Source organism: Gymnoscopelus braueri (genome assembly GCF_963280865.1).
Source record: "Gymnoscopelus braueri genome assembly, chromosome: 7".
NCBI classification, from domain to species: Eukaryota; Metazoa; Chordata; class Actinopteri; order Myctophiformes; family Myctophidae; genus Gymnoscopelus; species Gymnoscopelus braueri.
In genome coordinates, this window is record NC_137608.1 from 8,066,464 (window position 1) to 8,082,038 (window position 15,575).

The following is a 15,575-nucleotide window of genomic DNA, read 5'->3' on the forward strand; positions in this document are numbered from 1 at the left end:
TATTCTTATATGGTTATAGCTTATTCTAGGTTTATTAGAAAATTATGAACACTCACTTTTCCCCTCTACCAGTAGCAGTGGAACCTTGTGTGCAACCCCTAAGAGTGAAAAAAACACATCATTTTGAGGACATTAACATGAGTTGAATGATTGAATACAATTTATAATCATGAATTAAATTAGATTATATGAATCCTAATGTTCATTCTGGCCACACACCACTTCATAAGAGAGACAATTAAAAATGTCTCATAAGTTCCACATCTGAAAACAGTGATCCACTTCAATATTATTGCATGCATTGAAATGAGATGATGCTTGCCCATTCAGTTCTTTTCGTTTGTTTGTTTGGTATTTGCTTATTCCTAATTTCACCCAAGTCATCTTTTTGTCATTACAGCCATGTTTCTTTTCTTTTTTTTAAAATATATATATATTGTAGTGCTCCTCGAAGCACAAGTCTCCGCCAGGTCAGGTAGGTTATTGTGGCCTCCTGGTGGCGCTATAATAGGCCAATGTGAAAAGGGTGCCATTTGTTATTAGGCCTTTCACGGCAATCGGACACTGCATTCATGATTTGAGGCATTTTGTTCCCAAAATTTTTTTGGTGAAATTAGACCTGCTGGTGGCGCTATAACAGACCAATGTGAAAAGGGTGGCATTTGTTCCTCGGCCTAGTGGGAATGTGCGTGCGAAATTTCACTTAAATCGCACACTGCGTACAGGCATTTTGTTCAAAACGGACCTTTCCTGCAAACTTTGGAAGCCAATGTTAGCCAATTAGGATGGAATATGAAATATCGGACACATCTGTCTTGATGACATGACTATAGAGATACTGTGTACCGATTTGCGTGATTTTTGGACAGAATCTGAAGGAATAATATCCACAAATGTATTTTACATAAGTCGGCCTCCTGGTGGCGCTGTAAAAAAGCAGATGTGAAAAATGCAGTGCAGATGTTTTTCCTTGACCTCTAGGTAGTGTGTGTGCAAAGTTTCACGCAGATCGGTGCAGTTATACTGTAGTTAAAAATGCAAATTGGCCTGTTATAGCGCAAGTGTCATTTCTTCCTCTGCCTAGTGGGAATGTGCGTGTGAAATATTATGGAAATGGCAAGCTGTGTTCATGATTTGAGGCAGTTTGTTCAAAACGGACCAATCCTGAAAACTTTGGAAGCTAACCTTAGCCAATGACAGATCCGGGTTGATCACATGACTATAGAGATACTGTGTACCAATTTGCATGACGTTTGGATAAAAGCTGTAGGAGTAATGGGGAAAAATGGGTTTTGCACAAATCGGCCTCCTGGTGGCGCTATGACAGTAAGTAAGTACATTTTATTTGTAGAGCGCCTTTCACAGACATCAGAGTCACAAAGTGCTTCACAGCAATAAAAGCAGAACATATCAGTAAAAAATAAAAAGACAAAATAAAACAATCAGCATTTAACCAGTCAGCCGGTAAAACTCACAAAGATTGGTAATCATAAAGGCTATGTAAAGGCCTGTTTGAATAGGTGAGTCTTTAAAAGTTTTTTAAAAAGGTCCACAGAGGCCACAGATTTTAGGTGGAAGGGTAGATCATTCCATAGCCTGGGTGCAAAACTAACAAAGGCTCGATCACCTTTAGTTTTTAGTTTTGTGGGAGGAACAACCAGCAGGGCTTGAGATGAGGATCTCAGAGACCTTCTGGGTACATAAGGTTGGAGCAGGTCACATAAATATGGAGGTGCCTGGCCATGGAGGGTTCTGTGTGTGATTACAAGAATCTTAAAATGCATTCTAAAATGTACTGGGAGCCAGTGCAAAGAGGCCAGGACGGGTGTGATATGACAGGATCTCCTGGACCTGGTCAGTAACCTGGCAGCAGCATTCTGGACCAGTTGCAGGCGGTCTAATGATGATTTTTGGAGACAGAATGTGAAAAATGGCCCATGTGAAAAATTTGAATTGGCATCCAGGGAGTGTGTGTGCACAGTTTCGCAGCGACCGGGCCACGATAGGACACACGGACGGACAGGGGGTAGAACATACTCTCTCGCCAAAATTAAGGTTACATTCGTAAGTGGGCAGACTAGCCAAACTGTACTCAAATAAAAAATGATGTTACTTTAAAATAATAACTCTAGTAGATGTAAAAGTACTCTTCCAAATAATTATTAAGAGTAAGAAAGTATCTGGTAAAACACATACAATGCAAATTATTATTTGAATAATCATAACATAATTGAAATGTCTAAATAAAAATGAATGAACAAAATTAATTTCCAATCTGGCCTAAACCATATCACTAGGATATAAATACAATAATACACAATCAATCATTTAAATCTGTACTAAGGATAAGGATAATTCCTTTAACAGGTCCGTTCATGAAAGTCCTTGCGGTCTTGTTTACAATGAGGGCCTGTGAGCAATTAGGGGTTAAGAGTCTTGCTCAGGGACAAATTTCATTTCATCGACTCATTTGCTGGCCTAGCCTGGAATCGTACCTGGGGCAACCAGGGCCTCTGGCTCCCTAGGCGGGCTCACTAACCACTCAGCTATGTAAGCCCCTAATACAACATAAATTATTCTCTCGTCTCATGATTCGGCATCTGTAACCTCGGATCATGTCTGTAGCTATGTGGCACTATGTACAGAGTCATTTTAAATATGAATAGCTGTGTCTAATAAATGAATATGACTATGAATAGCTAACACCTCTAAAACATTTATATGACTAATTGACTATGAAGGAGAGATGAAGTCTCACTCACCAACAAATAGAACTCTGAACTCCTCTGCAATGGGTCCAGGTCAACCATCTCAGCATGCCTTATATTAGGTGTTCATTGCATGCTACGCAGAAAGTAAAAGTAGGATTTGCCTTTCAAGGTCCTTTCATTCCTGTTGTAGCCATAAAAAAATCTATCTATTAAACCTATTAATAAACTTGTAAAATTATACTTCCAACACTCACATGATACTTGGTAGTGCTTAGTGCTTACATAGTGGTTTGTGTCCATGTCAGTGGCAATGGTATAAAAATAGTGTAATTGGCAGGATGGTGGGTGCTGGGTTTATTAATGTGGTCATTACAGCATGTCTTTTCAGATACATTATTTGGAACTTGTTAATATTCAGTGAGGAAAGTAAATAAGTAAATACTCAAATACTGTACTTGAGTATGATTTTGAATTGTCATTTCCATTGTATGCTACTTCATACTTGCACTCCACTCATTTTGAGGAGGACACTTCACAACATTTGACAGCTTTAGTTACTTTATGGGGGTTTTGATGTTTTTATAGTCAGGTTCACAGTTCAAATGTTTATGAGTGTTAAAAGAGTAGTTCACCCAAGAAATTACTTATTTTCTATCAGTTACACTTACACACCCTATGAAGCCTTGAATTCATGGCATTTTGTTTGTTTTCGCCGCATTCCTGAGCCAATAATTTCATGACAAATTATTGGCTTGACAAATAGTATGGCACTGGCGTAACAGGTTAAGTAAGGCCACTGTCACTTAATCCTTAACCGGCCCATAAAAAAGTGTCTCACCTAACGTTATTTCCATTCCTCCTCATCACTACTCATCATATTTCTCCATTACATTTAAAAATAAATACATTCATTAACAGACTCTGCCCTGGATAATTGCACACACAGCTTCTCTCTTCTCTCACACAGCTGGTCCAAGTTTGTTGTCACAGCTTGCCTATCAAATCAAGCAGACACAAAGTAGCTAAAAGCCCAAATCTAGTGGGTTTAAGGAATAGACTATAGTCAGGGCTGAGCACAGAACTAGCTGGGCCCCTAAAAAGGTGAAAAGTGACTGAGCCCTAGCGCCAAGGGGTAGTTAACCCAAAAAACTCTGATCCAATATTCCAATATTTAATTAATTTAAGTAAATAGGAGGCCAAGGCAAAACTATATATTATAAAAAGTATAAACTCCAAAACATTTCTCAGTGTAATCACTGGGAAGCCTACTGACCAGGTTATAAGCAAATAATTCAAATATAGTATTGCTCTTGTTAAGATTGGCCTCCTATTTACTTTAAATAATTATAAATATTCAATGGTTCAGGAATGCGTCAAAAACTAATTCTCCATGATTTTATGGGGTGAGCAATTGATAGAAAAAAAAAATGTGGCTGAACTACTCCTTTAAGCTGGCCCAGACAGGAGTTTTAAAAATTAATAAGTATTTGGAAATCTGGTTGCCTCACACACTACAGGAAAATCTTATCAGATTATATACACACGATGTCGTGTCAGTTGCAACCTTTTTTTACTGCTGCTCCCCAGACAGGGCTCCCATGTAAAATATATATTTTATCTCAATGGGACTCAATAAATACTACTACTAATAATAATAACTAGAAAAAGTGCTCCTCGGAGACCAGGTCAGGTAGGTTATTGTGGCCTCCTGGTGGCCCTATAATAGTGAAAATGTGAAAATGGTGCCATTTCTTCCTCGACCTTTCACGGCAATCGGACGCCGCATTCATGATTTGAGGCATTTTGTAAAAAAATCGGCGTGCTGGTGCCGCTATAACAGCCAATGTGAAAAGGGTGGCATTTCTTCCTCGGCCTAGTGGGAATGTTTCACGGCATTTGCACACTGTGTTCATGATTTGAGGCATTTTGTTCAAAACGAACCACAAGTACTTTAGATGTCAATCTTAGCCAGTCAGGAAAAAAAAAAAAAAAAATCAGACAGATCCGTCTTGATCACATGACTATAGAGATAATGTGTACCGATGTTTGTAATGTGCGTGATGTTTGGACAATATCTGTAGGCGTAATATCAAAAAAAATGTTTTGCAAAAGTCTGTCTGTGGCGCTATAAAAGGTCAGGATTTCACTTGGCCTTTCTCAGTCGTCAAAGGTGTGTGTGTGTGTGTGTGTGTGTGTGTGTGTGTGTGTGTGTGTGTGTGTGTGTGTGTGTGTGTGTGTGTGTGCTTGCGTGCCTTTGCAATTATACATGGCAGAGTCTGTATTTATGGTGAAATGTAATGTGATGAGTACAAGGAATGGAAATAACGTTGGGTGAGACACTTTTTTTATTGGCCAGTCAAGGATTAAGTGACAGTGCCCCTACTTAACCTATTAACCCAGCGCCATAATATTTGTTTTTCTCGCATTCCTAAGCCAATCATTTGTCATCAAATTATTGGCTCACGAATGCGACATTTGAACTGTGAACCTGACTACAAAAACATAAAAAAAGTAACTAAAGCTGTCATATTTAGTGAAGTGTCATGCTCAAAATGAGTGGAGTGGAAGTATGAAGTAGCATACAATGGAACTCAAAATTATACTCAAGTACAGTATTTGAGTATTTACTTATTTACTTCCCTCACTGAATATTAACATATTCCAAATAATGTATCTGAAAAGACAAGCTGTAATGACCAAATGAAGAAACCCAGCACCCACCACCCTGCCAATTGCCACTGACATGGACATAAACCACTATGTAAGCACTAACACACATTATCATGTGAGTGTTGGAAGTATAATTTTACAAGTTTATTAATAGATTTAATAGATAGATTTTTTTTATGGCTACAACAGGAATGAAAGAATGAAAGGCAAATCCTACTTTAACTTTTCTGCATAGCATGCAATGAACACGTAATATAAGGCATGCTGAGATGGTTGACATGGACCCATTGCAGAGGAGTTCAGAGTTCCATTTGGTGGTGAGAGAGACTGCATCTCTCCTTCATAGTCATATAAATGTTTTAGAGATGTTAGCTATTCATAGTCAGACTATTATTAGACACAGCTATTCATTTTTAAAATGACTCCTTACATAGTGCCGCATAGCTACAGACATGATCCGAGGTTAAAGACACCGAATCATGAGTGGACAGAATAATTGATGTTATGTTGTACAGATTGAAATGATTGATTGTGTATTATTTTATTTTTATCCTAGTGATATGGTTAAGGCCAGATTGGAATTTCATTTTGTTCATTCATTTTTATTAATTAAGTTATGATTATTTAAATAATAGTTTGCATTGTATGTGTTTTTCTCTCAAAACAAACTGGTCAGGACCTCACACCTAGAACTCACCTAACCCCTGCTCATTATAGGGTGGGATGGCTCAGGGTAGAGGACAGAGTACAGCAACTTGCAATGGGCCTGGTCTACAAGATACTCAAGACCACAGAGACACCCATATACCTGTCAAACTACTTCAATAACGTTAAAGACGTTCAACCCAGATTCGGCACAAACATGGGGTTGAAATGTGGAATGCCCTACCAACAGACATCAAAAAGTGTGACTCCTTAGTTACCTTCCTTCAAAACCGAAGAACAGAGCACCTGTCTGCAATTTGTAACTGGTCTTAGTAAAGTGTAAGCTTTATTGTGTTTATATTGTATATATATATATATATATATATTGTCTTTAAATGTCTCGATGAATTTAATACACAGGACCCAGGCGTGCCTAACTTTGACATTGACTGCAGGAGCACAAAAACCTCCTACTACCTACAAGTAGCAGTTAACCAATATCTTTCTTTATCAATATATACTATAATGATTATAACATTGGCACGGCGGCCTGCTAATTCTGTACAAATAAATCCTTCAAAAAGCATTGTGTTTATGTGTTTATGTGTGATACATCTGAGATGATACATCTGTTACAATTTCACATTACACATTACAATTAACTGAAATTGTAATGTGCGGTTGTGGCTCATACAGTGGCTCATGCAACATGTTCATCATGAGCAGGGCCGGTCTTAGCCGGCTGCAATAGGGTGGGCAAGGATCTAACTAGTATCATATCAGTTTATCTATCTATCCAGTATCGTCTGTCTGTCTGTCTGTCTGTCTGTCTGTCTGTCTGTAGAGGGACACATATTGACAAATTCACAAAATTTGTCAAAATTCATAAAAAGTTTGTATTTTTCCTGTTATTCAAAATATACCAAAAATAGCATATCTACAAGCTCACAATGCATTGCAACGTGTTGTGAGCTTTTACTGTAAATTGGCTATTTTTGCTGTTTACGACAAAGTATAACTCTTTTTGTTTAAAGTAACAGTTGGAAACATCCATGGTGTTGTGATGGTGTGTCCGACTGTTCCTTATTTGGTCTTAAGGGGCGGCCATAGCTGAGTGGTTAGTGAGCCCGCCTAGGGAACCAGGCTGGCCCTGGTTGCCCCAGGTTCGATTCCAGGCTATCCCAGAATATGCGCCGATGATATGAAATTTGTCCCTGAGCAAGACTCTTAACCCCAATTGCTCACAGGTTCTCATTGGAAACAAGACCGCAAGGACTTTCATGAACGACATGTTAAAAGGAATTATCCTTATCCTTATCTTAGGTGAGTGAGTGAGTGAGTGAGTGAGTGAGTGTAGGCAGGGTGAGAAAGTACAGCGCTGTGTCCTCCCCTGCATGGGGAGATGGGGAGGAAGTGACTGGCTGAGGTTATACAATAAAGCCCTGGGTTTTCCCCTACGCATGGTCACATAGTCACAGCCCCCAACCTTATGGTTAACAGTTGGTCTCACGCAAACCCAGTGGTGGAAAAAGTACTCACATTTCTTACTTAAGTAAAAGTATCAGTACTGCAATGTTGAAATGCTCTGTTACAAGTAAAAGTCTGGGTAATCAAAGTTCACTTGAGTAAAAGTACAAAAGTATTCGTATCGAAATATACTTAAAGTAGGAAAGTAAAAGCACTCATTATGCAGAATGTCCCATTTCATAAGTTTTAAATTGTATAAAAATCTTTTGAAAATTTCAGATCTACAAGCTCACAATGCGTCGCATCGCAAAGTATTGTGAGCTTGTAGAGTTTAAATAGGGCTGAAGTGGTTAATGTATGTTTTGTAATAATAATCAAAATCTACAAAGTAACAAGTGACTAAAGTTTTCAAATAATTGTAGTGGAGTAAAAGTACAATATTTGCCTCTGAGATATAGTGGAGTAGAAGTAAAAGTATATAAAATTGGAAATATTCCAGTAGCCTAAATACCATAAAATGGTACAGTACTTGAGTAAATGTACTTAGTTACTTTACACCACTGTGCAAACCTTACTCAAGTATTCTGTTATGCTATAGCATGCTAGATTTAAAATACATTTTACATTTCATTTCATGTGTTTGTTTGTTTGAGCACATAATATGGATATTCATTAATAAGGACCACAATGGAAAGTCCCCAGGACTTTGTTGTGTTATCCTTTTAGCCTTAAAGTCTGAATGTACCTCGTGCTGTTTACATTTCTGACTAATAAAGTATTCAATCAATCAATCAAAACATGCAGTAAAATACATAAACAGAGAGAGAAATAAAATGATAGGAGCGGGTAGGGGCGGGACTAGATATGTTTTAAACTTCTTCCTATGCTTTTTACCAGCACTCTGGCGTTATATGTATTCATTATTTTCCGCACATTTTTAGTAGGGGTCCCTTTGGTGGCTTACAGGTCTGTAACTCTGAGAGCGTACACATGGAACCAAATGGACCCTTAGAGATCTGTAACACTGAGAGCGTACACATGGAACCAAATGGACCCTTACAGATCTGTAACGCTGAGAGCGTACACATGGAACCAAATGGACCCTTAGAGATCTGTAACACTGAGAGCGTACACATGGAACCAAATAGACCCTTAGAGATCTGTAACACTGAAAGCGTACACATGGAACCAAATAGACCCTTACGGGACAGAATTTGGGGTCCCAAAGATTTAATAAATGGTATCAAATGGGGGACCGTGGCCTAATGCATATCAAACTTTTTAGAAATTCCAAAGGTTGACAATCATTTCAGTTGCGTATACTGTAAGGCACAGCTTGTACTGTATTTTCCTGTGTGTGTGTGTGTGTGTGTGTGTGTGAGTTAATGCTAATGCTGCGGTGAGTTGAGAGGAGCAAGTGACAACCTGACCACAAAACGCCTACTGATTCCAACTGACACACACACACACACACACACACACACACACACACACACACACACACACACACACACACACACACACACACACACACACACACACACACACACACACACACTTGCCATGCGCGCAGGAACGCAGGCACACTAACACAATTGTGCTATTCAAAAGAGATAGCCATCTCGTTAAATAAAGGAGAATAATAATCCTACTATAAATGTGTATGTGCTAAATCTCTGTCTATCTGTATGTATGCATGTGTGTATCTTCTGTAGGCCTATCATGTATGTGTGTACAATGTTCTGTAGGCCTAAGTGTGTGTGTGTGTGTGTGTGTGTGTGTGTGTGTGTGTGTGTGTGTGTGTGTGTGTGTGTGTGTGTGTGTGTGTGTGTGTGTGTGTGTCAGTATTTCACGTACCTCAAGAACCGATCTATGGGACCGATTGACTTCAAACTCGGCCTGCAAATCACAGAGGACCCGAGGGAGTAGATATGTAGACTCATAGGATGATGATGAGCCTATGATGACCAGCGACACGTTGTCGGCTTGTAGATTGGCTATTTACGCTATTTTGAACATGTTTGAAATTGTTTGAATTTTATTTTATACTTTAGGGATGCTAGGTTTAATTACTGTAACACAAAAGGTAGGATCGAACTCGTAGCGAGGACCCCCTTCCGCTCCAAGCCACTCCGTTCGGGGCCTTTCATAGTCCACTTCCTCCCGGGTGCTTCGATCTGTGTTTGTTCCCACTAACAACAACAACACATGTTTAAGGCAGTGGTGCTGTTAGCAGAATCTGTCCTGAGAGATTAATGTAAACATGGCCTTGATGTTGACCCCTCTTCCTCTGGTTTAAAGTAAAATCCTACAATTTTGTACCTTGTGGACTCACAGGCCTCACATGAAAGCGTCAGCACTCAGGCAGGGGAAGTATATCTAGCTCTGAGAGTGGCTGCATGCTTTTTCATGTCAAGGACCCCCAAATTGATTGAAGTATTTGGCCGCGGACCCCCATCTGAAAATATGTTGTGCCAGTGACCCCCAGAAGCAAAGATTTGCGTTAAAATGTTCACTAATGTTCAATATTTTTGAAAAATAGCAGATCTACAAGCTGTGAGCTTGTATATCTGCAATCTTTTTAATAGCCAAATTATAAAAGTATTCTTTGAGACAGAATGTGCCTAACTTTTGCAATATTACGCAGGTGAAAGTGAAAGATGAAAGTAATCAATATCCATCTTTCATGATCAATATGTTCAGTATGACTGGAAGCAGATGGTCAGAAGGATCAATCTCTCTCTGTTGCATCCCATAGCTCTCCATAAAATAACTTAAAAATGCATCAAGTGTTTTAGTCATAGTTCTAAGAGTTTTATGAGAGTTTCTTTCTTTCTTTCTTTTCTTTTCTTTTGCCTTTTTGAGTGAATGCTGCATCCTGTTACAGGTTTGTTTTATAAGATCAAAAAGGTGTGCGCTTAGCAGACTAGTTATTAGGTCACACCACACACACACACACACACACACACACACACACACACACACACACACACACACACACACACACACACACACACACACACACACACACACAGCAGAAGGTTCAGGAAATACTTGTGGTCAACATTGCAGTACTATGCAGGTGGCGTGGGGGCGGGGGTACTCTTACGAGCATTATAATGAAGAAAAAAAAGGTTTTCCGTCCACCAGCCTGTCAGTCTGCATGGTGTTATATTTGTTTATATATATTTGTATTATATTTGTGTCACAGTGCATGCATGGCAACACTGGTTGTGTTATTGCTTGCACATGTATATGCACTGTATAATGTGTATTTGCATGTACAGTATGTAAGAATCATGCATGCCTATAATGTCCCTCAAATGCTTCTGCACCTTTATTGAAAGCACATTATACTTTTGTTATATCCTATCAGTTTGCATGGTGTTATATTTGTGTCACAGTGCACTACATGGCAACATTGTTGTGTTATTGCATGCAAATGTATGCAATGTATTATTTGCATGTACAGTATGTAAGAATCATGCATGCATATAATGTCCCTCAAATGCTTCTGCACCTTTATTAAAAGCTCATTAGACTTTGGGTATTTCCTAACAGTTTGCATGGTGGTATATTTGTGTCGCACTTGCGTGCATGGCGACGCTGTTGCGTTATTGTTGTGGTTAATCAGAGGGACAGATGTGAGGAAACAAGTGTCTAGCTTCTATGAAAAAGCCCCCCTGCTGCTATGAAAGCCCCCCTGCCTTCCTTGAACCACCACACACTGCTCTTTACCTAGAAACTCTGTCTGGGCAAAGGTCAGGTACATATGTTAGCTCCAGTGTTGCAACCACGGGTCTATGAAAACAAGTCCCAGGTCAGTTAAACTTTATTGTCTGATGTTGTTTACGAGCTGTTGGTTCTCAAAACATTTTCATGAGAACCCCCTGAATTAATATGTATTTGGCATCTGAAAATATGTTGTGCCAGGGACCCCGTACAAGAATTATGTTTTAAAATGTTTCAAAAATATTCCACATTCTTTTCAAGGTTTTAAAAATATATAGCGAATCTACAAGCCCACAGCGCATCGTGACATGTTGTGAGCTTGTAGATCGGCTATTTTCAAAAGGCCGGCGCACATAGGGTTAAACTGAAGCAAGCCCAAATAAGCAACTACTGTACACTTTACATGAACGTGACGACATGTTGCATCAGACAAGGTCTCAGGTCCATGAACAAAAATATCCGATCTACAAGCATTGTGAGCCAGTAGATCGGCTATATTTCAGCAATAAATCAGGCTTCAGTGTCAGAGTGTCTTGAAATCATTTTAATATATTAATATATATAATATATATATAATATATATATATATATATTAAAAAACAAATTTTAATCACACGTCGACTCGCCTAGTGGGTTGACATTGAGGTACTGTAGGCCTATACTGAAGATAAAACAATGTGAGAGTTGAGTTCTGTTAGGGTTAGGCCCTGTTAGTATGGTTATGTTTAGACATTTAAAATGGTCTGCCATAAGCATAATAGATAAAAAAAATCATGCATGGTCCAACCACACGCAGGCTTTTCTATTTGTACCCCCAGCTATAGTTAGTCACTCTGTCTCACTCTTGTTTTATAGCTGCCTGTTGTTGTTGGCTTTTTTTTGTCCATTGGTTGTAGCTTTGTCTTTGTGACCTTTTGTAAACATTGCTAATGCTCTTTGCACAACACAGTACTCTTGCACATTACATCCATTATTTGTTCTCCCTTTATTTATTATACGCCACATGTTCAACACCCTATATGTACCCAGTTATTTTATTTCACTATGTTATGTTACATAATAATTATTCTCTCTACCCCTAGAACCTTAAGAGTTCCTAACAGTTATATTTAACACCAAGTTGAAAGTGTGACTAAATAACTACATTGATCCATTGGAACACAAGGTTCATGATCGAGCTGAAAAAACATAGTGTTCACTCTCCCCTCATCTTTTACCCTGATCCTTCTGCCATCCTCCCCTTTACCCCAAACACCTTTTCTATCACCTCCCCTGAACCCCCTTCTTCCATTCTGTCTTCCCACTCTCTGCATATTCTCATGCATGTTGCTGACCCCCCAGCATCGAGGGTCTTAGGTGGTCCAGATGTTCCCAGCCCCGCAGCATTGGTGGTCTTAGGTGGTGCAGATGTCCCCAGCCCCCCAGCATTGGTGGTCTTAGGTGGTGCAGATGTCCCCAGCCCCCCACCATTGGTGGTCTTAGGTGGTGCAGATGTTGCCAGCCATCCAGCATTGGTGGTCTTAGGTGGTGGAGATGTTGCCAGCCCCCCAGCATTGGTGGTCTTAGGTGGTGCAGATGTTGCCAGCCATCCAGCATTGGTGGTCTTAGGTGGTGCAGATGTCCCCAGCCCCCCACCATTGGTGGTCTTAGGTGGTGCAGATGTTGCCAGCCCCCCAGCATTGGTGGTCTTAGGTGGTGCAGATGTTGCCAGCCCCCCAGCATTGGTGGTCTTAGGTGGTGGTGCAGTTGTTGGCAGCCCCCCAGCATTGGGTGGGTTCCTTGCGTCCACCTTCTTCATGGTGCTTTTGACCCACGCGTTGTCTGGGTCGGAGCAGATCCTCTTGCCTGACGAGGTGTTGAACCTGCAATGGAATTCAGTAAGGTCAAATGAGTCCCATCAAATGAATGAGGTGATTTTTTAATGGAATTTTGGCTGTGATTGTTCTCTAGTAAATAAGAATTAAAATGCTCCAGGCTCTTCCTCAGACCTGGTGTCTCAAAATGTCGACATTTGTTTTTTGAATATTGAACTATAGTGTATTTTTCAAAAAAGGGGGTTTGTGGTATATGATCAAAACGGACATCTAAAGGGTTCATTTTTTATTGTGATGAATAAAATCATGATATAATTTAAACAAAACCCTAACCCCTTCATGAAAAAATATAAACAAAATTGAGAAAATAATATTGATCTTTTATAATAGTTTTGCAGTTCAAAGTTCAAAATGTAAATTTATTTGTATTTTTTTTTTTTTAGCAATGCATACATTTCATTTATCTGGAGTGCATGTGGCTAAAGTGTGTTGTGTTTATATGTTATATTTTTTGTATATTGTATCTCCTATATGGAATAAGCAAACTACCTGTAAATGAATAGTGTATTAGTTATGGAACTGTACAAAATGCAGACGGTGCAGAACACATACACGGTTTCATTACAAATGTGCCTTCATTAATGTTTCTGCTGGGGTCTATCTTAGACAAAGATAGTGTGTTTTAAGTTAAGGTTTAGTTTGAAAATCACAAGGCCTGCAATTGATTTGTACAATATCATGCACAAAAGGTATTAAGTTTGAATTAACTATAATATAATATGGGTAATAATAATAATAATAGTAATAATAATAATAATAATAATAATATCTAAATTGTATATAGAACTCTTCTAAGTACCACAGATGCTTTACATGGGGGGAGGAAAAAACAACAAAATAAAATCAACTTCAATAGGAAAAACACACCAAAAAAAGGCTAAGACTATGGGGGGGGGGGGGATCAATAAAAGCAGTAAAAAGGGGTGTGCGCAAATATCAGGTTGTACAGGCCTGACTTGCAGAGAACACTTACACTATGGCACGGACGGGACATGGTCCTGAACGCTGGACGTAGTAGCCTTGTATTCGGTCAGCATGGACCCTGGTGGAGGACCACTGGAGACAACAGCTGACCACCGGTCCATGAGCTGCATGTGAGAGAGAGAGAGAGAGAGAGAGAGAGAGAGAGAGAGAGAGAGAGAGAGAGAGAGAGAGAGAGAGAGAGAGGGAGAGGTATAACTACTTAAGCCCTTTTTATGATCTTGTGATATGATGGCGTTGCACAGCGAAAATAGCAGATCTGCTATAGCTCACAATGCGTCACCTTGTGATGCGTTGTGGGCTTTCAGATCTGCTGTTTGGCAATGCAACATTTTGAACATTTGTATTTTGGAAAAATAGTGTTGCCATGTTGAAAGTGATTAATATGCCTCAGATTTCAGAGTAGGAGTAGTTGAAAACAAGCTGGCTGTAGTGAGTAGTGAGTAGTGTGTAGTGTGTAGTGTGTTGTGTGTAGTGTGTGTCCAAAACACATTAGTATTAAAACTCACTTGTAGAGACGAAGTCCAGGCATGCGGCGAGGATGAGGATGGTGGCCGACACCAGACTGACCTTCATCTCTGTATGGATGTAGGATCACTGCTGTAGAAACCAGTAACCACCAGTCTAGACCAGTTCCAACACAGGCTGAGCAGCTCACACTAAATTAAAACAAAATTGTTTGTGACCAAAACTAATACTGACACAGAAGATGTAATGGTCCTAGTGATGAGACAGTCGCTGCATTTCCTCTTTACATTGTGACTGTCAACGTTTTGCTCTGTGGTCTTATACGAGTCAGGTCCTTCCTCTTCACTCAATCACACGCACGCACACACACACATACACATAGGCGCACGCGCACGCACACACACACACACACGCACGCACAATACATATGCACGCATGCATGCATGCATGCACACGCACGCACGCACACGCACACAGACACACACACGCACACACACACGCTCACAATACGCATGCACGCACGCATGCACACAAACACACACACACGCAAACACACACACATTGTGCCACACTGTGGGGAGGAAACTGAGTGTGTAGAAGGTGGAAGGTTGTGCAGAAAACAGACAGACACACTGACAGATGTGTCTCTCAGAAGTTTCTGTAGAACTTTGACCAAATAAGACGTATTGTACATTCATGCTTCACAATAATATTTCACGGCAGAAGGACTACAAGTTAAGTTGGAGCTTTTTTATAAGGCCTTAAAAGTCCAGAAAATGGCCCATGTTTAAGCTTAAAATGATAGTAATTAATCGCCAAGGGAAAAGAAAGGTCAACAGTTGGTCACTGTGGACGTGTTTTTCTCAGCTTTAATGTGAGCAGCTTGTGGAAGATAACCTGACCTCAATGTCAGGCAGTGTTGCCAGATTGTGTGAGAGAAATAAGCAACCAGGTCTATGAAAACAAGCCCAATAGAAGCGACTATACGTAGGCCGCATGAGCACTTTAAACCTATATGCAGCGGCTA

At 39.8% G+C, this 15,575-nt stretch overlaps 2 protein-coding genes across 2 annotated transcripts in view; both read right to left on the bottom strand.

Annotated features, from left to right (window-relative positions):
* LOC308088849 (myosin-4-like) overlaps positions 1 to 2,782 on the bottom strand; it is a gene marked incomplete at its 3' end in the record, with an annotated part of 60,215 nt that extends 57,433 nt beyond the window's left edge. The window contains exons 1-2 of the mRNA XM_080433436.1: positions 2,763 to 2,782; positions 57 to 98 (exon numbers count right to left, since the gene is read on the bottom strand). The remainder of the gene's footprint in view (positions 1 to 56; positions 99 to 2,762) is intronic.
* Positions 2,783 to 11,849: 9,067 nt separating this feature from the next.
* Positions 11,850 to 14,825, bottom strand: LOC308089344 (uncharacterized protein). Its single transcript, XM_080434015.1, has 3 exons — positions 14,590 to 14,825; positions 14,073 to 14,187; positions 11,850 to 13,087 (listed from the first exon to the last, which is right to left on the bottom strand). Exons 1-3 carry the CDS (start codon positions 14,654 to 14,656, stop codon positions 12,439 to 12,441), a joined length of 831 nt encoding a protein of 276 aa, XP_080290141.1. The 5' UTR covers positions 14,657 to 14,825; the 3' UTR covers positions 11,850 to 12,438.
* Between the last annotated feature and the right edge of the window lie 750 nt (positions 14,826 to 15,575).

What these genes read in the sequence shown, in the direction of transcription:
- LOC308089344 (XM_080434015.1), bottom strand. Translation starts at nt 14,656, where the DNA reads ATGAAGGTCAGTCTGGTGTCGGCCACCATCCTCATCCTCGCCGCATGC. An exon ending in CCTGGACTTCGTCTCTACAA is followed by an intron (nt 14,188 to 14,589) that starts GTGAGTTTTAAT and finishes TCTCACATGCAG; the next exon opens with CTCATGGACCGGTGGTCAGC. An exon ending in TGTCCCGTCCGTGCCATAGT is followed by an intron (nt 13,088 to 14,072) that starts GTAAGTGTTCTC and finishes ATTCCATTGCAG; the next exon opens with GTTCAACACCTCGTCAGGCA.